Consider the following 25,078-nt stretch of genomic DNA (forward strand, 5'->3'; position numbering starts at 1 on the left):
GTAAAGAGATCCCATTATCATCCTTGGAGGGTTAGAGGACAATTTCTCTTATATCAATGAACTGGCCAAATCCAAACCTTCTATGCACTACTGTGTAAGAGAGTATAGTAATTTTGTGCATTTCTCAGAAGGAACAGTCTGAGTCCTAGCGCTTAGTAGCATGTCAGTTTAATTGCATATTGCAGCTCGAAATTTTAGTCTGATTATCTTTTCGTATTTCTAAGCCGAAATTTGAGAAATTCCTTTAGCCACCACCATACTATAACCAGCAAAAAAACAGCTTCCAAAAAAGTAGTTTGGATCATCTTCAATGAATTTTACATGGACTTGTCATAGGACGGAAGTACTCCCTTTTTGGATCCTTTGCTTTGCTTTACAAGTTGGGCCCTGGAAGTTAATTTCAATGAAGAAATTTAAAAAGCAAAAAAAAAAAAATTTAACCAATTCCTTTTTTTTCATCCATATTTTTTATTACACTATTTTTTTCCTATTATCTAATTTTTTACAATTTGAAAACCTTTTTCGCTCCGACCAGGGGTTGAACCTGGGATTGTTGGCACCATAACAGAACGCCTTAGCTCACTCAGCCATAAACGCCATTGAACATAAAGCGTCGAAAGGTAAATTCAAATGTTTGTGGTATGATCGTAATACGACACCAAGGAATAACATTCTAATTGCTTCTCCATATGTTCTTTATTAGTATCAACAAAACAAAACAAAAATAAGAAATGCAGGTTCAATTCTCACCAGCGGCAATTTTTTATCAAATATTTAAAAAAAAAATATATTTTTTTTATGTTATGCATCGTTTTAATTTTCGGCATATATTTTCGTATAAATATATTTTGTCCATTAAAAATCAACAAAAAAAAATTAAATATTCTCATAATTTATTTTATTATTATTTCGGCTTGAGGTCCTTTTAATAAAAAATCCTTTTTACGATTTTTGATTACTTGTTAACTTTATTCTCCAATATTTCGACTAACATCGTTAGTCTTCGACGGGGATCTACATAAATAACAAATATTAGTACACAATGTACGAGTAACACAAACAATTTATATTTACATTAAAGTATTTTTAGGAAATAATCAAAAAATTGTAGAGAGTGATTACGTCTGCTTTTTATACCCTCCATCATAGGATGGGGGTATATTAACTTTGTCATACCGTTTGTAACACATCGAAATATTGCTCTAAGACCCCATAAAGTATATATATTCTGGGTCGTGGTGAAATTCTGAGTCGATCTAAGCATGTCCGTCCGTCCGTCTGTTGAAATCACGCTAACTTCCGAACGAAACAAGCTATCGACTTGAAACTTGGCACAAGGAGTTGTTATCGATGTAGGTCGGATGGTATTGAAAATGGGCCATATCGGTCCACTTTTACGTATAGCCCCCATATAAAGGGACCGTCAGATTTGGCTTGTGGAGCCTCTAACAGAAGCATATTTCATCCGATCCGGCTGAAATTTGGCACACGGTGTTGGTATATGGTCTCTAACAACCATGCAAAAATTGGTCCACATCGGTCCATAATTATATATAGCCCCCATATAAACCGATTCCCAGATTTGGCTTGCGGAGCCTAAAACAGAACCAAATTTCATCCGATCCGGCAGAAATTTGGTACATGGTGTTGGTATATGGTCTCTAACAACCATGCAAAAATTGATCCACATCGGTCCATAATTATATATAGCCCCCATATAAACCGATCCCCAGATTTGGCTTGCGGAGCCTAAAAGAGAAGCAAATTTCATCCGATCCAGCTGAAATTTGGTACATGGTGTTGGTATATGGTCTCTAACAACCATGAAAAAATTGGTCCACATCGGTCCATAATTATATATAGCCCCCATATAAAACGATCCCCAGATTTGGCTTCCGGAGCCTCTAATAGAAGCATATTTCATCCGATCCGGCTGAAATTTGGTACATGGTGTTGGTATATGGTCTCTAACAATCATGCAAAAATTGGTCCACATCGGTCCATAATTATATATAACCCCCATATAAACCGATCCCCAGATTTGGCTTGCGGAGCCTCAAAAGAAGCAAATTTCATCCGATCCGGCTGAAATTTGGTAAATGATGTTGGTATATAGTCTCTAACAACCATGCAAAAATTGGTCCACATCGGTTCATAATTATATATAGCCCCCACATAAACCGATCCCCAGATTTGGCTTGCGAAGTCTCCAAGAGAAGCAAATTTCATCCAAGCCGGTTATAATTTGGAACATGGTGTTAGTATATGATCTTTAACAACCGTGCCAGAATTGGTCCATATCGGTCCATAATTATATATAGCCCCCATATAAAACGTTCTCCAGATTTGACCTCCGGAGCCTCTTGGAGGAGCAAAATTCATCCGATCCGGTTCAAATTAGCAACGTGGTGCTAGTATATGGTCGCTAACAACCATACCAAAATTGGTCCAATCACACAAAAATTGGTCCATATCGGTCATTATCATGGTTGCCACTAGAGCCGAAAATAATCTACCAAAATTTTATTTCTATAGAAAATTTTGTCAAAATTTTATTTCTATAGAAAATTTTGTCAAAATTTTATTTCTATAGAAAATTTTGTCAAAATTTTATTTCTAGAGAAAATGTTGTTAAAATTTTATTCGTTTCATAATAAAATTTTCATCATTTTCAAAATTTTATTTCTATAGAAAATTTTGTGAAAATTTTATTTCTATAGAAAATTTTGTTCAAATTTTATTCGGTTCATAATCATGGTTGCCACTCGAGCCACAAATAATCTACCAAGATTTTATTTCTATAGAAAATTTTGTCAAAAGTTTATTTCTATAGAAAATTTTGTTAAAATTTTATTTCTGTAGAAATTTTTGTCAAAATTTTCTTTCTATAGAATATTTTGTCAACATTTTTATTTCTATAGAAAATTTTGTGAAAATTTTATTTCTATAGAAAATTTTGTTAAAATTTTATTTATGTAGAAAATTTTGTCAAACTTTTATGTCTACTACCTTGCCATTGGCAAGCGTTACCGCAACTTAAGTAATTCGATTGTGGATGGCAGTGTTTAGAAGAAGTTTCTACGCAATCCATGATGGAGGGTACATAAGCTTCGGCCTGGCCGAACTTACGGCCGTATATACTTGTTAGGAAATTTGATTGCCAACTAAATATGTCTGCGTCCGTGTTTTTTTATGATGTATCTATACATTTGAGAACATTTATCTGTGTCTGTTTTAAAGTTTAATCTCTTCTCGCTGGGAACGTCGGTGATATAAAGCATCTCTAAGGTATATCGTCGGAACGGATTACTCTCTTGCACTAATACATCTACATCGTCAAAATTCGGGCTGTGTCCAGTTTGTGTACAGTGGGTTGCGAGTGCCGTCTTTTGATCCAATGGCTTATCTCTAGCCTTGTGGTAAGATTTGTGGGATGAAATTCTCGTCATTAATTTAGTTCCTGTAGTACCAACATATACCTTTTGGCATATGTCGGACCCGTCTCCATTACATTTTATTTGGTATACTAAATTTGATTTGTCCTCCTTTTTAACTTTTGATTTTGTTTTCCCATAGAATTGGTCCATTGTATTGTGAGTTCTGAAAGCGAGTTGAATCTTGTCCTTGTCATAAATTTCAGAGTTTTTGAATCTTTCGGAGAAACCAGGTATAAAAGTGACAGATTTATATATTTTTGGCTCCTTATTGATATTGTCCTTTTTTGGCTTCTGTGCTTCTTTTATAGTCTTCTTTGGGAAGTCATTCATTAATAAAATGTCTCGTATCTTTTGCTTATTTTGATGATGATATATCTTGTCACTTATTGTCAAAACTCTATTTATGAAATTGTTCGCGGTGTTTATTATCATTGATTTTGGATGTTTGGAATGAAAATTGACCAATCGTCCAGAAGCTGTGTCTTTTTGGTACCAATCAAGAAGAATCCTATTTTCTTTCCTTATTACTATCGTGTCCAAGTATGCCAGTTTGTTGTCATTTTCCTCTTCCATCGCAAATTGAATTAGCTTATTGTATGAATTTAGAACGTTGATAGTGTTGATCGTTTCTGTTTTCTTTATGATTCCAAACAAGTCGTCCACATATTTCGTCAATATTTTGGGCTTATTTGGCATTTTTCCAATCGAGTCATCCAATAAATCTTCCATTACTATATCAGCAATTACTGGTGAAGCTGGAGATCCCATGGGTAATCCTTTTTGATGACTGTAAAACTTTTCCTCATATTTAAAATACCTTGTGTCCTTAATGCAAAATTTTAATATTTCAATGAATAGTCCTCGGGGTATATTAGTGTACTGCTCCAAAATATTCCACTTTTTCTCAATTGTCTTAATGGCTAGTTCAACTGGTACACTTGGAAATAAGGAAATTACGTCAAAAGATATTAATGTTTCGTCAGATTCTATTTTAACATTGGTCAATCTAGATTTAAAATCCACCGCGTCTCTTATATTATACTTTGATTCCTTCGTCAAATGTCTTAAAATGTCGACTAAATATCGGGAAAGGTCATATCCTGGAGAATTGATTGAAGAGCAGATTGGTCTTAGAGGCGTACCTTCCTTGTGAATCTTTGGGAGTACATATATCCTAGGTGGCAAAGATGTTTTATTTGCCCATTTTTTCTTTTCATTAAAGGTAATTGCATTAACCTTAAACAGTTTTTCCACTAAGCTGTTATTTTTATTTTGGAGGCTCGTAGTCGGATCCTTCTTGAGTCGTCTGTAGGTACAAAAATCCATTAAGATATTTCCCATTTTTGTTTTGTAGTCCGCTTTTGTCATCGCTACTGTTTTTCCACCTTTATCTGTACAAAGTATCAATATTTCGTCATATTCTCATAATTTGCAAAACCTTCGCAAAAGAACTTCCATGGAAGCGAAAAAGTCAAACGGCACAGGTTCAAATCCCAGCGGAAATGAAATTTATTTTTATACCCTCCATCATAGGATGGGGGTATATTAACTTTGTCATTCCGTTTGTAACACATCGAAATATTGCTCTAAGACCCCATAAAGTATATATATTCTGGGTCGTGGTGAAATTCTGAGTCGATCTAAGCATGTCCGTCCGTCCGTCCGTCCGTCTGTTGAAATCACGCTAACTTCCGAACGAAACAAGCTATCGACTTGAAACTTGGCACAAATAGTTGTTATCGATGTAGGTCGGATGGTATTGAAAATGGGCCATATCGGTCCACTTTTACGTATAGCCCCCATATAAAGGGACCCTCAGATTTGGCTTATGGAGCCTCTAACAGAAGCATATTTCATCCGATCCGGCTGAAATTTGGTATATGGTGTTGGTATATGGTCTCTAACAACCATGGAAAAATTGGTCCACATCGGTCCATAATTATATATAGCCCCCATATAAACCGATCCCCAGATTTGGCTTGCGGAGCATAAAAGAGAAGCAAATTTCATCCGATTCGGCTGAAATTTGGTATATGGTGTTGGTATATGGTCTCTAACAGCCATGCAAAAATTGGTTCACATCGGTCCATAATTATATATAGCCCCCATATAAACCGATCCCCAGATTTGGCTTGCGGAGCCTCAAAGAGAAGAAAATTTCATCCGATCCGGCTGAAATTTGGTACATGATGTTAGTATATGGTCTCTAACAACCATGGAAAAATTGGTCCACATCGGTCCATAATTATATATAGCCCCCATATAAACCGATCCCCAGATTTGGCTTGCGGAGCCTAAAAGAGAAGCAAATTTCATCCGATTCGGCTGAAATTTGGTATATGGTGTTGGTATATGGTCTCTAACAGCCATGCAAAAATTGGTTCACATCGGTGTATAATTATATATAGCCCCCATATAAACCGATCCCCAGATTTGGCTTGCGGAGCCTCAAAGAGAAGAAAATTTCATCCGATCCGGCTGAAATTTGGTACATGATGTTAGTATACGGTCTCTAACAACCATGCAAAAATTGGTCCATATCGGTCCTTAATTATATATAGCCCCTATATAAACCGATCCCCAGATTTGGCTTGTGGAGCCTCTAAGAGAAGCATATTTCATCCGATCCGGCTGAAATTTGGTACATGGTGTTGGTATATGGTCTCTAACAATCATGCACAAATTGGTCCACATCGGTCCATAATTATATATAGCCCCCATATAAACCGATCCCCAGATTTGGCTTGCGGAGCCTCAAAGAGAAGAAAATTTCATCCGATCCGGCTGAAATTTGGTACATGATGTTGGTATATGGTCTCTAACAACCATGCAAAAAGTGGTCCATGTCGGTCCTTAATTATATATAGCCCCTATATAAACCGATCCCCAGATTTGGCTTGTGGAGCCTCTAAGAGAAGCATATTTCATCCGATCCGGCTGAAATTTTGTACATGATGTTGGTATATGGTCTCTAACAACCATGCAAAAATTGGTCCACATCGGTCCATAATTATATATAATCTACCAAAATTTTATTTCTATAGAAAATTTTGTCAAAATTTTATTTCTATAGAAAATTTTGTCAAAATTTTATTTCTAGAGAAAATTTTGTTAAAATTTTATTCGGTTCATAATAAATTTTCATCATTGTCAAAATTTTATTTCTATAGAAAATTTTGTCAAAATTTTATTTCTATAGAAAATTTTGTTCAAATTTTATTCGGTTCAAATTCATGGTTGCCACTCGAGCCAAAAATAATCTACCAAGATTTTATTTCTATATAAAATTTTGTCAAAATGTTCTTTCTATAGAAAATTTTGTCAAAATTTTTATTTCTATAGAAAATTTTGTGAAAATTTTATTTCTATAGAAAATTTTGTTAAAATTTTATTTCTGTAGAAAATTTTGTCAAAATTTTATGTCTACTTTGTCAAACTGAATTATATACGTATTGGATCGATTTTTTTTGATTTAATATATACCACGTATGGACTACCTTGCCATCGGCAAGCGTTACCGCAACTTAAGTAATTCGATTGTGGATGGCAGTGTTTAGATGAAGTTTCTACGCAATCCATGATGGAGGGTACATAAGATTCGGCCTGGCCGAACTTACGGCCGTATATACTTGTTTTTTATTATTTTTTTACTTTTTTATTAATTTTCTATTTTTGTACCCACCACCATAGAATGGTGACGGGGGTATAATAAGTTTGTCATTCCGTTTGTAACACATCGAAATATCGATTTCCGACTATATAAAGTATATATATTCTTGATCAGGGAGAAATTCTAAGACGATATGACCATGTCCGTCTGTCTGTCTGGCTGTCTGTCTGTCTGTTGTAATCACGCTACAGTCTTCAATAATGAAGCAATCGTGCTGAATTTTTGCACAAAATCGTCTTTTGTCTGCAGGCAGGTCAAGTTCGAAGATGGGCTATATCGGTCCAGGTTTTGATATAGTCCCCATATAAACCGACCTCCCGATTTGGGGTCTTGGGCTTATAGAAATCGTAGTTTTTATCCAATTTGCCTGAAATTTGAAACCTAGAGGTATTTTATGACCATAAAGAGGTGTGCCAAAAATTGTGAGTATCGGTCCATATTTTGGTATAGCCCCCATATAGACCGATCTCCCGATTTTACTTCTTGGGCTTATAGAAACCGCAGTTTTTTACCTGAAATTGGAAATCTGGAGATATTGTAGGACCACAAATACGTGTGCCAAAAATTGTGAGTATCGGTCCATGTTATGGTATAGCCCCCATATAGACCGATCTCCCGATTTTACTTCTTGGGCTTATAGAAACCGCAGTTTTTATTCAATTTGCCTGATATTGGAAATCTAGAGGTATTGTAGGACCACAAATACGTGTGCCGAAAATTGAGAGTATCGGTCCATGTTTTGGTATGGTCCCCATATAAAACGACCTCCCGAATTGGGGTCTTGGGCTTATAGAAACCGTAGTTTTTATCCAATTTGTCTGAAATTGGAAATCTAGAGGTATTTTCGGGTCATAAAGAGGTGTGGCGAAAATGGTGAGTATCGGTCTATATTTTGGTATAGCTCCCATATAGAACGATTTCCCGATTTTACTTCTGTGTGGCGAAAATGGTGAGTATCGGTCTATATTTTGATATAGCTCCCATATAGAACGATTTCCCGATTTTATTTCTTGGGCTTCTAGAATCCCAAGTTTTTATCCAATTTGCCTGAAATTGGAAATCTAGAGGTATTTTCGGGCCATAAAGAGGTGTGCCGAAAACGGTGAGTATCGGTCCATATTTTGGTATAGCCCCCATATAGACCGATTTCCCGATTTAACTTCTTGGGCTTCTAGAAACCGTAGTTTTTATCTGATTTGCCTGAAATTCTAAATATTCTGGTATTTGAGGCTCACAAAAACGTGTATGGGATTAAGTTTTTATCGGTCCATTTGGTAATGCCTCCATATAGACCGACTTAACTTCTTGAGGGTGTAGAAGGGCAACTGATCATGAAAATTGCTTGAAACTCAATGTAAAATTTCCAAATTTTACTTCTCGGGTGAAAATCTACAGATTTAAAATTTCAAATCAAAACGTTATTTTATAATTTTCTTGCACACTTACAAGAGATGTTAATAATTCCTCTACAACTCAAACAAAAATTGTTCTTATAAATCCAGAATCTGATATAGTCCTCATAGGTGAAATCTTTAAATTTATATTCCGGAAGTGTCCTCAAGCCCTCCTGAAATTTCAAAGGAAACCCTAATATTTGGTTCATGGTGGTGGGTATGTAAGATTCGGCCCGGCCGAACTTACTGCTGTATATACTTGTTCAGTGTACTTTTGCCCACAATAGCACAATTGAATTTCAAGTAAATTTCAATTATCTTGCAATTTAGCATAAAGTTTTCTTATTTACTATAACTCTTAAATTTAACAAATGCTTGAAATTCTGTTGTCGCAAAAAAATCTTTTAAAATTTTTCTTGCATATTTTCTTATTAAAATTTAAAGTATTGATAAATGCTTTTAGAAATTTTATAAAGAGTATACTAAGCAACAATTGGCATAGATAGTTTATCCATGATTGCTCTAATGTATAAATTGGACATACAAAAGAAAAAAAGTGCAAAAATAATTGAACCATATGATGAAAAATCAACAGGACTAAAAGGCAATGCATGCAACAGAACAGAAATTGCATAGCATTTAATACATACATATAGTACATAGAAGCGCAGACATATACATACGTATATATTTGGATATAAATGCAAACGTTTATATCACTTTATATGGGTTATTCCACAACAAAAAAAAAAAACTATTACAACTATTTCTCAATTATATGTGCAAAATTGGAATCGATTCAAAGGGCATAAATGTGTTTGTGGTATATGTGGGTCATATCAGAAATTGGTTGGGTATGGTGGTTGGGTTGACCTTCATGCACATTGAAAAAAACATTGACTTAAAATGAACTATTATACAAACCAATTTTGGGATACGTAATTTACTCAAAATTAAGGCCATTTTCCCTAAAAAAAGGAAATTGTACTAAAACTAAAATTCTCCTCGAACGATTTTCCTTAAAGCATTATGGCACTTGATGATGACTAGGAGTGGTCTAATATAATTTCCCCACAACAAATGTCAACTAAATTGTTCGGAAAAGTGTTGGCCAAAGTTTTTTGCAGGGCATGTTTTCTGCGGAGAAGTAAGAATGGACCAAAGGAATCCGTTTGCGATAAAAAACTATGTGAATTCCTAAAACCCTCGCAGCTACACGCAGAGAAGAAACATGATTGTCACAATCATATTCGAAGAGCAAAATAATATGATAGGAACTATTTTTGCGGCGACCATGTAACATTTTAATATATTTATACCCTGCTCCACACTGTGGAACAGGGTATTATAAGTTAGTGCATATGTTTGCAACACCCAGAAGGAGACGAGATAGACACATGGTGTCTTTTGCAAAAATGCTCATAGTGGGCTCCTGAGTCGATATAACCATGTCCGTCTGTCCGTGAACACATTTTTGTAATCAAAGTCTAGGTCGCAGTTTTAGTCCAATCGACTTCAAATTTGGCACAAGTATGTGTTTTGGCTCAGAATAGATACCTATTGATTTTGAAAGAAATCGGTTAATATTTAGATATAGCTCCCATATATATCTTTCGCCCGATATGGACTAATACGGTCCCAGAAGCCAGAGTTTTACCCCAATTTGGTTGAAATTTTGCAATTAGTAGTGTAGTCTAGTGCGCCAAATTTGGTTGAAATCGGTTCAGATTTAGATATAGCTGCCATATATAGCTTTCGCCCGATTTACACTCATATGTCCACAGTGGCCAATCTTTTGGTCCGATTTAATTGAAATTTTGCACAGGGAGTAGAATTAGCATAGTAGCTATGCGTGCCAAATTTGGTTGAAATCGGTTCAGATTTAGATATAGCTCCCATATATATCTTTCGCCCGATTTACACTCATAGGACCACAGAGGCCAATTTTTAACTCCGATTTAGTTGAAATGTTGCACAGGGAGTAGAATTAGCATTGTTGCTATGCGTGCCAAATTTGGTTGAAATCGGTTCAGATTTAGATATAGCTCCCATATATATGTGTTTTCTGATTTCGACAAAAATGGTCAAAATACCAACATTTTCCTTGTAAAATCGCCACTGCTTAGTCGAAAAGTTGTAAAAATGACTCTAATTTCCTAAAATTCTAATACATATATATCGAGCTATAAATCATAAATAAACTTTTGCGAAGTTTCCTTAAAATTGCTTCTGATTTAAATGTTTCCCATATTTTTTTACTAACATTGTGTTCCACCCTAGTGCATTAGCCGACTTAAATTTTGAATCTATAGATTTTGTAGAAGTCTAACAAATTCTGTCCAGATCGAGTGATATTTAAATGTATGTATTTTGGACAAAGCTTTATATATAGACCCAAACACATTTGACGGATGTGATATGGTATCGAAAATTTAGATCTACAAAGTGGTGCAGGGTATAATATAGTCGGCCCCGCCCGACTTTAGACTTTCCTTACTTGTTATACCCTCCACCATAGGATGGGGGTATATTAACTTTGTCATTCCGTTTGTAACACATCGAAATATTGCTCTAAGACCCCATAAAGTATATATATTCTGGGTCGTGGTGAAATTCTGAGTCGATCTAAGCATGTCCGTCCGTCCGTCCGTCTGTCCGTCTGTCCGTCCGTCCGTCTGTCCGTCTGTCCGGCTGTCCGTCCGTCTGTGGAAATCACGCTAACTTCCGAACGAAACAAGCTATCGACTTGAAACTTGGCACAAGTAGTTGTTATTGATGTAGGTCGCATGGTATTGAAAATGGGCCATATCGGACCACGTTTACGTATAGCCCCCATATAAACCGATCCCCAAATTTGGCTTGGGGAGCCTCCCGGAGCAGCAAAATTAATCCGATCCGGTTGAAATTTGGTACGTGGTCTAAGTATACGGTCTCTAACAACCATGCAGAAATTGGTCCATATCGGTCCATAATTATATATAGCCCCCATATAAACCGATCCCCAGATTTGACCTCCGGAGACTTTTGGAGGGGCAAAATTCATCCAATCCGGTTGAAATTTGGTACCTGATGTTAGTATACGGCCTCTAACAATCACGCAAAAATTGGTCCATATCGGTCCATAATTATATATAGCTCCCATATAAACCGATCCCCAGATTTGACCACCGGAGCCTCTTGGAGGAGCAAAATTCATCCGATCCGGTTGAAATTTAGTACGTGGTCTTAGTATACGGTTTTTAACAACCATGCAAAAATTGGTCCATATCGGTCCATAATTATATATAGCCCCCATATAAACCGATCCCCAGATTTTGCTTGTGGAGCCTCTAAAAGAAGCATATTTCATCCGATCCGGCTGAAATTTGGCATGGTGTTGGTATATGGTCTCTAACAATCATGCAAAAATTGGTCCACATCGGTCCATAATTATATATAGCCCCCATATAAACCGATCCCCAGTTTTGGCTTGCGGAGCCTCAAAGAGAAGCAAATTTCATCCGATGCGGCTGAAATTTGGTACATGATGTTGGTATATGGTCTCTAACAACTATGCCAAAATCGGTCCATAATTATATATAGCTCCCATATAAACCGATCTCCAGATTTGGCTTGCGAAGCCTCAAAGAGGAGCAAATTGCATCCGATCCGGCTGAAATTTGGTATATGGTATTGGTATATGGTCTCTAACAATCGTGCAAAAATTGGTCCACATCGGTCCGTAATTATATATGGCTCCCATATAAACCGATCCCCAGATTTGGGTTACGGAGCCTCAAAGAGAAGCAAATTTCATCCGATCCGCCTGAAATTTGGTACATGATATTGGTATATGGTCTCTAACAACTATGCCAAAATTGGTCCACATCGGTTCATAATTATATAAACCGATCCCCATATTTGGCTTGCGAAGTCTCCAAGAGAAGCAAATTTCATCCAATCCGGTGGTAATTTGGAACATGGTGTTAGTATATGATATTTAACAACCGTGCCAGAATTGGTCCATATCGGTCCATAATTATATATAGCCCCCATATAAAACATTCTCCAGATTTGACCTCCGGAGCCTCTTGGAGGAGCAAAATTCATCCGATCCGGTTCAAATTAGGCACGTGGTGTTAGTATAAGGTCGCTAACAACCATACTAAAATTGGTCCAATCACACAAAAATTGGTCCATATCGGTTCATAATCATGGTTGCCACTAGAGCCAAAAATAATCTACCAAAATTTTATTTCTATAGAAAATTTTGTCAAAATTTTATTTCTATAGAAAATTTTGTTAAAATTTTATGCGGTTCATAATAAAATTTTCATCATTGTCAAAATTTTATTTGTATAGAAAATTTTGTCAAAATTTTATTTCTATAGAAAATTTTGTCTAAATTTTATTTCTATAGAAAATTTTGTCAACATTTTATTTCTATAGTATATCTTGCCAAATTTTTATGTCTATAGAAAATTTTGTCAAAATATTTTTCTATACAAAATTTTGTCAAAATTTTATTTCTATAGAAAGTTTTGTCAATATTTTTATTTCTATAGAAAATTTTGTGAAAATTTTATTTCTATAGAAAATTTTGTTAAAATTTTATTTCTGTAGAAAATTTTTTCAAAATTGTATGTCTACTTTGTCAAACTGAATTATATACGTATTGGATCGATCAACCCAAGTAATTCGATTATGGATGGCAGTGTGTAGAAAAAGTTTCTACGATCCATGGTGGAGGGAACATAAGCTTCGGCCTGGCCGAACTTACGGCTTGTTTTTTACTAACATTGTGTTCCACCCTAGTGCATTAGCCGACTTAAATTTTGAGTCTTTAGATTTTGTAGAAGTCTATCAAATTCTTCCAGTGATATTTCAATGTATGTATTTGGGACAAACCTTTATATATAGCCCCCAACACATTTGACGGATGTGATATGGTATCGAAAATTTAGATCCACAAAGTGGTGCAGGGTATAAGATAGTCGGCCCCGCCCGACTTTAGACTTTCCTTACTTGTTTTCAATTACACTTTCCTTTTTTGTTTTCACATAAAACCACGTGCCACTTATGAATAAATAAATTAACACAAAACACAGTAAATCCGTATTCTCCGTCCATTCCAAGAAACAATCAACACATGACTGACGCGCAAAATGAAAATCGTGTGTACCTGCTCAATGTTTTTATAAAATTCTTTTCGCTGCAAAAAAAGTTAAAAAATTAAATGGTCACGAAAAATGTAAATGGTCTTTATGGCCATGTAATGGTTCTAGACATATCTATACTTAACCTATAAAAATACTTTTTTTTCTGTAAAAAATTAAAAAAAAAAAATTGAATGGTCAGGTACATGATTTTCCCGACCATTTAATGGTCTCAAATTCTATCATTTAAATGATAGAACATGTTTGTGGTATTTGATAACCATTCAAATGCTTATTGCCACCATACATTTTTCTCCGCTCGAAAACTATTTTTACAAAGACAAAATACATGGTTTTCGCGGCAATTACATGCTCCAGATAAGCATTAAATGGATGCGGCGACCATGGCCAAACATGGTTTTTCTGTGCGTGTACTTGACAGAAAGGAAAAATTGATATTAGCTCATATCAAGTACACACAAAAAAAAAAATTTTCTGATTCAATCACGAAATTAATTGATCCAATTAATTTTTTAATTGAAATGTCTTCAATCACAGAAATGATAATATCAACTAAAAAATTAATTGAAGGGCAATTAAAAAATTAATTGATCCAATTAAAAAATTAATTGATACTATTAATTTTTGTGATTGATTTTTGTTTCAATTAAAAAATTTGTTGATTCAATTAAATTTTTAATTGAATATTTTTTAAAACTCAATTAAAATTTTAATTGGAAAATTTTTCGTGAAATTTTTTTCTGTGTAGAAAAAATCTAAAGGTTGGTTTAAGATGAAGAGTTAGTGTTAGTTTTTTATTATTTGGTAGATTGGTAGAATTTACGATGTTTTGGTAGATTTTGCAAAATACACCTCTCCAGCTAAGAGGTACTTCATAAATTTTCTATAAAAATTATATGTTAAAGACATTTTTTATAGAAATTTTCTAAGAAACAAAATTTTGACAAAATTTTCTATAGAAATAAAATTTTGACAAAATTTTCTGTAGACATAAAATTTTGACAAAATTTTCCATATAGAAAAAATTTAGACAAAATTTTCTATAGAAATAAAATTTAGACAAAATTTTCTTAGAAATAAAATTTTGACAAAATTTTCTATAGAAATAAAATTAAAAAAAAAAAAAATCTAAAGAAATAAAGTTTTTACAAAATGATCCATAGAAATAACATTTTTACAAAATTTTCTATAGAAACAAGTAAAGAAAGTCTAAGGTCGGGCGGGGCCGCCTATATTATACCCTGCACCACTTTGTAGATCTAAAATTTCCATACCATATCACATCCGACAAATGTGTTGGGGGCTATATATAAAGGTTTGTCCCAAATACATACATTTAAGTATCACTCGATCTGGACAGAATTTGGTAGACTTCTACAAAATCTATAGACTTAAAATTTAAGTCGGCTTATGCACTAGGGTGGAACACAATGTTAGTAATGTTCCACAGTGTGGCGCAGGGTATAAATATGGGAAACATTTAAATCTGAAGCAATTTTAAGGAAACTTCGCAAAAGTTTATTTATGATGTATCGCTCGATATATATGTATTAGAAGTTTAGGAAAATTAGAGTCATTTTTACAATTTTTCGACTAAGCAGTGGCGATTTTACAAGGAAAATGTGGGTATTTTGACCATTTTTGTCGAAATCAGAAAAACATATATATGGGGGCTATATCTAAATCTGAACCGATTTCAACCACATTTTGCACGTATAGCTACAATGCTAATTCTACTCCCTGTGCAAAATTTCAACTAAATCGGAGTTAAAAATTGGCCTCTGTGGTCATATGAGTGTAAATCGGGCGAAAGCTTTATATGGGAGCTATATATAAATCTGAACCCTTTTCAACCAAATTTGGCACACATAGCTACAATGATAATTCTACTCCCTGTGTAAAATTTCAACTAAATCGGAGTTAAAAATTGACCATATGAGTGTAAATCACCATATGAGTGTAAATCAGGCGAACGACATATATGGGAGCTACATCTAAATCTTAACCGATTTCAATAAAATTTGGCACGCGTAACTACAATGCTAATTCTACTCCCTGTGCAAAATTTCAATTAGATCGGAGTAAAAGATTGGCCACTGTGGTCATATGAGTGTAAATCGGGCGAACGATATATATGGGAGCTATATCTAAATCTGAATCGATTTCAATAAAATTTTGTACACTTTACTACACTATTATTTGTACTCCTAGTGCAAAACTTCAACCAAATTGGGGTAAAACTCTGGCTTCTGGGACCGTATTAGTCCATACCGGGCGTAAGATATATATGGGAGCTATATCTAAATCTGAACCGATTTCAATAAAATTTGACACACTTGACAATCAGTACAATTGTTCTTCTTGTGGAAGATTTTAAGCAAATTAGGGTAAAACTTTGGATTCTGGGGCCACATAACTCCATATCGGGCGAAATATATATATATGGCAGCTATATCTAAATCTGAACCGATTTCTTCCAAAATCAATAGGGTTCTATTCTAAGGCAAAACACATACTTGTGCCAAATTTGAAGTCGATTAGACTAAAACTGCGACCTATACTTTGATTACAAAAATCTGTTCACGGTCAGACGGACTCAGTAGCCCACCCTGAGCATTTTTGCCAAAGACGCCATGTGTCTATCTCGTCGCCTTCTGGGTGTTGCAAACATATGCACTAACTTATAATACCCTGTTCCACAGTGTGGCGAAGGGTATAATAAAATTTTTACATAATTTTCCATAGAAATAAAATTTTTACATAATTTTCTATAGAAATAAAATGTTAACAAAATTTTCTATAGAAATAAAATTTAAGCAAATATTTCTATAGAAATAAGCTTTTGACAAAATTTTCTATAGAAATAAAATTTAAGCAAATATTTCTATAGAAAAAAATTTTGACAAAATTTTCTATAGAAATAAAATTTTGACAAAATTTTCTATAGAAATAAAATTTTGACAAAATTTTCTATAGAAATGAAATTTTGACAAAATTTTCTATAGAAATAAAATTTAAGCAAATATTTCTATAGAAATAAGCTTTTGACAAAATTTTCTATAGAAATAAAATTTAAGCAAATATTTCTATAGAAATAAAATTTTGACAAGATTGTCTATAGAAAAAAAATTTGACAAAATTTTCTATAGAAATAAAATTTAGACAAAATTTTCTATAGAAATAAAATTTTGACAAAATTTTCTATACAAATAAAATGTTTACAAAATTTTCTATAGAAATGAAATTTTGACAAAATTTTCTATAGAAATAAAATTTAAGCAAATATTTCTATAGAAATAAGCTTTTGACAAAATTTTCTATAGAAATAAAATTTAAGCAAATATTTCTATAGAAATAAAATTTTGACAAGATTGTCTATAGAAAAAAAATTTGACAAAATTTTCTATAGAAATAAAATTTTGACAAAATTTTCTATACAAATAAAATTTTGACAAAATTTTCTATACAAATAAAATGTTTACAAAATTTTCTATACAAATAAAATTGTTACAAAATTTTCTATACAAATAAAATTTTTACAAAATTTTCTATAGAAATAAAATGTTGGCAAAATTTTCTATACAAGTAAAATTTTGACAAGATTGTCTATAGAAAAAAATTTTTACCAAATTTTCTATAGAAAAAAAATTTTGACAAAATTGTCTATAGAAATAAAATGCTGACAACATTTTCTATAGAAATAAAATTTTGACAAAATTTTCTATAGAAATAAAATTTAAGCAAATATTTCTATAGAAATAAAATTTTGACAAAATTTTCTATAGAAATAAAATTTAGACAAATATTTTAATAGAAATAAAATTTTTACAATATTTTCTATAGAAATAAAATTTTTACAAAATTTTTTATAGAAATAAAATTTTGACAAAATTTTCTACAGAAATAAAATTTTGACAAAATTTTCAATAGAAATACAATTTTCAAAATGCATTTATTATAGTGATGCGCATTCGAGAGTGTTTTGTTGTACGAAGTACACAAGCGTACAACATTTTCTATAGAAATAAAATTTTAACAAAACTTTCTATAGAAATAAAATTTTAATAAATTTTTCTATAGAAGCAAAATTTTTGACAAAATTGTCTACAGAAATAATATTTTGACAAAATTTTCTATACAAATATAATTTGACAGGATTTTTTATAGAAATAAAATTTTGATAAAATTTTCTATAAAAATAAAATTTTGACAATATTTTCTGTAGAAATTATATTTTTACAATATCTTTTATAGAAATAAAATTTTGATGATATTTTCTATAGAAGTAAAATTTTCAAAATGCATTTATCATAGTGATAAGCATTCGAGACTGTTGTACGAAGTACACATAGCGTACTCGAGTACATGTAATGATATCATGGCTTATTTATTAGCACATCATTACCAGGTTTTTTTATAATGTTTGAATAGTTAAAAATGTTGTCCAAAATGGTTAAGAGACAGCTGTTTCGGATTTCCACATTCTCATCAGTTCCCTTTATTGTAGTTAAATAGAGGAAATTTGTGGAAGTGCTTTTAAAGTTGTACCTAATAGATTTCTTATTCTCCTTTTATTTATTTATTTTTGTTTTGATAAATTCTAAAAATATATAGAATGGGTCATAGATTGTGGTAATTCTTAGAGACAAATGTCGAAACTAAATATTTCACTTGAATTTCTTGCTTAATTTAGTTTAACAAACACCAATGGTTTTCTCTATGACATTGTATTTTAAAACGTAGGATTGTCCACTTAGGATAGAGTTGTCAAATTGAAATAGTTTTGGAGAAACCAAGTAAGAAACACTGACAGTTCGGCTTATCCAAAGTTTATATAGCATCCACCAAAGAATTTCAAGGCTCGGGTGTAGAAAATCATACACAAACTAAAAAGAATAAGCAGAACCTTTCGACCGCTCTATCATGGATTGCATACAAATGCCTTTAATTAATTGTAATAGTGGATCCGTGGAGTAAATAATAAATAGCTTAAAATATATGTTGAAATCTTTGTATTCAATTATTTTTTTTTTTTTTTGTAGTGTAGAGAATTTTCCCATGTATAGAAATATCGACCGATCAGGTCGATTATGGTCTCAAATTCACACTATCCAAATATTCGTTTTTTTTTCACTCGTTATCTCTATATGAAAATTCCATAACAACCAACATTCTTACTTTGTTTCTAATAAAATAAATTTAAACTAAATGGCTTTAACAATATGAAGATGGAAAAGAGCTGGCTTTTAGTCGATTTAAGTTAGTATCTTACTTGGTCTGACCAAAGAAAGTCTGTCGAAATACTCCTGTATTATACCCGATGATTTATTGACATGCATTGTCCGGGTGCCTAAGACTGTTGAAAGTTCTTTAGGACTCTCACATCACAAGTTAAAGTAAGAATTTTTAATGCCTTTGATGTTTTGTTCTTGAAATCTTTACATAGACTCGATAAACACATGCAAACTCACAAATACATAGACACAAATGTTTAACTGTTATAGCTTCTGGGATAATTTTGAGTATTTTAACACTAGCCTTTGTTATGCTCTTGTTCTCTCTTTGTAAGAGTGGCTAAAGTTTGGCTATTTGTGATTGTTGTTATACATGAGCATGTGATTACTTAATGGCATATGAATAATAGTAGAAGTGGAGTTGAAAACAGACAATATTCCAGCGACGATAGTACATTACAGCATTCATTTCATTTCAAATGAAATTTTACCTTTAAAATGACAACTTTTCGATAAAAAAATGAAACTTTTTATACCCACCACCAGAGGATGGTGATGGGTGTACGAGAGCTGCATTTTACATTTCTCGATTAGAGAACAAAAACAAATAATAATAATCGGAAATCACTTTATTGTTTTTCAAAATATTCCCCATTAAGATCTAGACTCTTTTGCATGGGTTTCAACAAAGTATCGAACTACTTTTGGCACATGGATTAAGGTATCTCCAAAACATGCATTCTGAACCCATCTATTGCTGCTTCAGGTATCGAAATTTCGACTGCTGTTTACTTTCGGACCCACACACGTAAATCCATATTTCATCACCTGTCACGATGTCATAGACGTATTTCGAAGCACCGCGATCGTATTTTTTGGAGCATTTATTTCGACCCTTTTTTTGCGCGAATGACAAATTGTGTGGGATCCAACGTGAACAAATGCATGCAATATTGAATGTATGTTAGCTCCACCACTGCTTCAGTTTGTCTCAATGTCACGAGAGGTCCCATGATGATCTTGCAATATCAGTTGGTACACAGCATTAATGGTTTCTGGAATAACAAGTGAGGTTGGACGACCTTCACGAAATTCATCTTGAAGTGAACTACGACCTCGGTTGAATTCACCATACCATCTATAAATAAGGGTCCTTGATGGAGCTTCACCGACATGGAGACATCGTTGTGTAGTGGTTGTCACGTTTGCCTTGTATACAATGGGTCATGGGTTAGATTTTGTTTCGACCAAACACCAACCAGCGGTGGAGTATTCCCTCTCAGCAACATTTCTGGGTGTATCAAAGCTTATCTAAGTGGTTTCGCCTCAATGGGGAATGCCGTTCGAACTCGGCTATAAAAGGATGTCCTTTTTCATTGGTCTAAATATGGAATCGGACAGCACTTATTGATAAGCGAGAAGCACATCCACTGTGGCATCACATTTGTTTAAGAGAGCCTTAATTATCGGGCGGACACTATGCCTAACCTAACCTTTATTTCCAAAAATTGAATTTAGTTCATCGATGCACTGTTATTGAATTAACCCTTAAATAGGCACAGTATCATTTAAGATAAAACCCGATACATTTAAAACATCGTAACGATATTTTTATACCCTCCACCATAGGATGGGGGGTATATTAACTTTGTCATTCCGTTTGTAACACATCGAAATACTGCTCTAAGACCCCATAAAGTATATATATTCTAGGTCGTGGTAAAATTCTGAGTCGATCTGAGCATGTCCGTCCGTCCGTTCGTCTGTTGAAATCACGCTAACTTCCGAACGAAACTTGGCACAAGTAGTTATTATTAATGTAGGTCGGATGGTATTGCAAATGGGCCATATCGGTCCACTTTTACGTATAGCCCCCATATAAAAGGACCCCACAATTTGGCTTGCGATTGCTCTAAGAGAAGCAAATCCGATCCGGCTGAAATTTGGTACATGGTGTTAGTATATGATATCTAACAACCATGCAAAAATTGGTCCATATCGGTTCACTTTTACGTATAGCCCCCATATAAACGGACCCCCAAATTTGGCTTGCGATTGCTCTAAGAGAAGCAAATTTCATCCGATCCGGCTGAAATTTGGTACATGGTGTTAGTATATGGTACCTAACAACCACGCAGAAACTGGTCCATATTGGTCCATAATTACATATAGCCCCATATAAACCGATCCCCCGATTTGGCTTGCGGAGCCTCTAAGAGAACCAAATTTCATCCGATCCGGCGGAAATTTGGTATATGTTCTCTAATGACCATGCAGAAATTGGTCCACATCGGGCCATAATTATATATAGCCCCCATATAAACCGATCCCCAGATTTGACCTCCGGAGCCTCTTAGAGGAGCAAAAGTCATCCGATCCGATTGAAATTTGGTACGTGGTGTTAGTATATTGTCTCTAACAACCATGCCAAAATTGGTCCATATCGGTCCATAATTATATATAGCCCCCATATAAACCGATCCGCAGATTTGACCTCCGGAGCCTCTTAGAGGAGCAAAAGTCATCCGATCCGATTGAAATTTGGTACGTGGTGTTAGTATATGGTCTCTAACAACCATGCAAGAATTGGTCCATATCGGTCCATAATTATATATAATTATATAAAAATCGATCCCCAGATTTGTCCTCCGGAGCCTCTTGGAGGAGCAAAATTCATCCGATCCGGTTTAAATTTGCAACGTGGTGTTAGTGTAAGGCCGCTAATAACCATGCCAAAATTGGTCCATATCGGTCCATAATTATATATAGCCCCCATATAAACCTTTCCCCAGATTTGATCTTCGGGGCCTCCTGGAGGAGCAAAATTCATCCGATCCGGTTGAAATTTGCAACGTGGTGTTAGTATAAGGCCGCTATATACAGCCGATCCCCAATCACACAAAAATTGGTCCATATCGGTTCATAATCATGGTTGCCACTCGAGCCAAAAAGTATCTACAAAAATTTTATTTTTATTGAAAGCATTGTCAAAATGTTATTTCTATAGAAAATTTTGTCAAAATGTTATTTCTATAGAAAATTTATTTATTTCTATAGAAAATTTTTTCCAAATTTTATTTCTATAGAAAATTTTTTCCAAATTTTATTTCTATAGAAATTTTTTCCACATTATACTTCTATAAAAAATATTGTCAAAATTTTATTTCTATAGAAACTTTAAACTTAATAATATACGTATTTAATCGCCCTTTTTTAGTTTAATATATACCACGTATGGACTATGTGGTATATATTACGGTGTTAGGAAGTTTTAAGATACCTTGCCATCGGCGTGTGTTACCGCAACCCAAGTAATTCGATTGTGGATGACAGTCTTCAGCAGTAGTTTCTACGCAATCCATGGTGGAGGGTACATAAGCTTCGGCCTGGCCGAACTTACGGCCATATATACTTGTTTTAAATATGTTTTTCCGAAAAATGTGTAGTAATTTGGAGGAGTAAAATTCATCCGATCCGGTTGAAATTTGGTACGTGGTGTTAGTATATGGTTTTAACAACCATGCAAAATTGATCCATATCGGTCCATAATTATATATAGCCCCCATATAAATCGATACCCAGATTTGACCTCCGGAACCTCTTGGAGGAGCAAAATTCATCCGATTCGGTTGAAACTTGGTACATTGCGGTAGTATACGGCCGCTAACAGCCATGCAAAAATTGGTCCATATCGGTCTATAGTTATATATAGCCGATGGCCAAGCACACAAAAATTGGTCCAAATCGCCAAAAATAATCTAGCAAAATTTTATTTCTATAGAAAAATTTTCGCTGTTTTCATATTTTTGAAAGGAAATTTTAACTTTTTTGTTTCAAATAGGTTAAAAACCGAGTAAGAATTAATAAAATGGTAAAAATTATAAAAATTTTTTCAAAAAAAGACTAAATCCATTTTAGAAAAATTGCCAATTTTTGAAAATATTTTATGTCAAACGTTTCAGACAAGCGGTACAATGCTTTAAAAATCATAAAAAATATAAAAACTATTTATTTGGTAAATTATTGCAAAATGTTTTAATTTATATCCAAAACACTGAATTCGGATCACACCTAAAGAAGTGATGCAAATTCAGTGCTACGGCTTTTGAAATGGAGGACATCCGTCCTATGACAAGCCCGTGTTAAATTCATCGCTTCTGCTCCAATTTTGCAAAAAAAAAAGTGTCGCCAAAAAAGTAGTGAAAATGTTCTTTTCCCGGAAGTGGTGCAAAATTGACGCAGAAGCGATGAATTTAACGTGGGCTTCTTATAGGACGGAAGTCCAGCACTTCAAAAGCCGTTACACTGATTTTGCATCACTTCTTTAGGTGTGATCCGAATTCAATGTTTTGGATGGAAAATAAAAAATTCTGTGATATTTTGTCATATAAATAAACGTTTGACCGCAAATATTTTCAAAAATTCACAATTTTTTCAGATTGGATTTATCATTTTTGTCGGCAAAATTTAAATGATTTGTACCATTTTATGAATTCTTACTCTGTTTTTAACCTATTTGAAACAAAAAAAGTTAAAATTATCCATTAAAATATGAAACAAGTATATACGGCCGTAAGTTCGGCCAGGCCGAAGCTTATGTTCCCTCCACCATGGATTGCGTAGAAACTTCATCTACATACTGCCATCCATAATCGAATTACTTGGGTTGCGGTAACGCTTGCCGATGGCAAGGTACCTTAAGACCTCCTAACACCATCTTCTAAATTGTATGTAAGTCCATATATATTAAATCAAAAAAGATCAATCCAATACGTATATAATTCAGTTTGACAAAGTAGACATAAAATTTTGACAAAATTTTCTACAGAAATAAAATTTTAACAAAATTTTCTATAGAAATAAAATTTTCACAAAATTTTCTATAGAAATAAAAATATTGACAAAACTTTCTATAGAAATAAAATTTTGACAAAATTATAGAAAATATTTTGACAAAATTTTCTATAGACATAAAAATTTGGCAAGATATACTATAGAAATAAAATTTTCACAAAATTTTCTATAGAAATAAAATTTTGGTAGATTATTTTTGGCTCTAGTGGCAACCATGATTATGAACCGATATGGACCAATTTTTGTGTGATTGGACCAATTTTAGTATGGTTGTTAGCGACCTTATACTAACACCACGTGCCTAATTTGAACCGGATCGGATGAATTTTGCTCCTCCAAGAGGCTCCGGAGGTCAAATCTGCAGAATGTTTTATATGGGGGCTATATATAATTATGGACCGATATGGACCAATTCTGGCACGGTTGTTAAATATCATATACTAACACCATGTTCCAAATTACCACCGGATTGGATGAAATTTGCTTCTCTTGGAGACTTCGCAAGCCAAATATGGGGATCGGTTTATATGGGGGCTGTATATAATTATGAACCGATGTGGACCAATTTTTGCATGGTTGTTAGAGACCATATACCAATATCATGTACCAAATTTCAGGCGGATCGGATGAAATTTGCTTCTCTTTGAGGCTCCGCAACCCAAATCTGGGGATCGGTTTATATGGGAGCCATATATAATTACGGACCGATGTGGACCAATTTTTGCACGATTGTTAGAGACCATATACCAATACCATGTACCAAATTTCAGCTGGATCGGATGCAATTTGCTCCTCTTTGAGGCTTCGCAAGCCAAATCTGGAGATCGGTTTATATGGGGGCTATATATAATTATGGACCGATGTGGACCGATTTTTGCATGGTTGTTAGAGACCATATACCAACATCATGTACCAAATTTCAGCCGCATCAGATGAAATTTGCTTCTCTTTGAGGCTCCGCAAGCCAAAACTGGGGATCGGTTTATATGGGGGCTATATATAATTATGGACCGATGTGGACCAATTTTTGCATGATTGTTAGAGACCATATACCAACACCATGCCAAATTTCAGCCGGATCGGATGAAATATGCTTCTTTTAGAGGCTCCACAAGCAAAATCTGGGGATCGGTTTATATGGGGGCTATATATAATTAAGGACCGATATGGACCAATTTTTGCATGGTTGTTAGAGACCATATACCAACGTCATGTACCAAATTTCAGCCGGATCGGATGAAATTTGCTTCTCTTTTAGGCTCCGCAAGCCAAATCTGGGGATCGGTTTATATGGGGGCTATATATAATTATGGACCGATGTGGACCAATTTTT

General features: G+C 33.9%; 1 protein-coding gene across 1 annotated transcript in view; it reads right to left on the bottom strand.

Annotated features, from left to right (window-relative positions):
* Positions 1–25,078, bottom strand: part of LOC142235985 (uncharacterized) — a 57,607-nt gene that overhangs the window by 24,944 nt on the left and 7,585 nt on the right. Inside the window, exon 2 of the mRNA XM_075307235.1 lies at positions 3,208–4,374. Coding sequence (XP_075163350.1) covers positions 3,208–4,374 — 1,167 coding nt within the window. The remainder of the gene's footprint in view (positions 1–3,207; positions 4,375–25,078) is intronic.

Source organism: Haematobia irritans, chromosome 4 (assembly GCF_050003625.1).
Source record: "Haematobia irritans isolate KBUSLIRL chromosome 4, ASM5000362v1, whole genome shotgun sequence".
Classification (NCBI taxonomy): Eukaryota; Metazoa; Arthropoda; class Insecta; order Diptera; family Muscidae; genus Haematobia; species Haematobia irritans.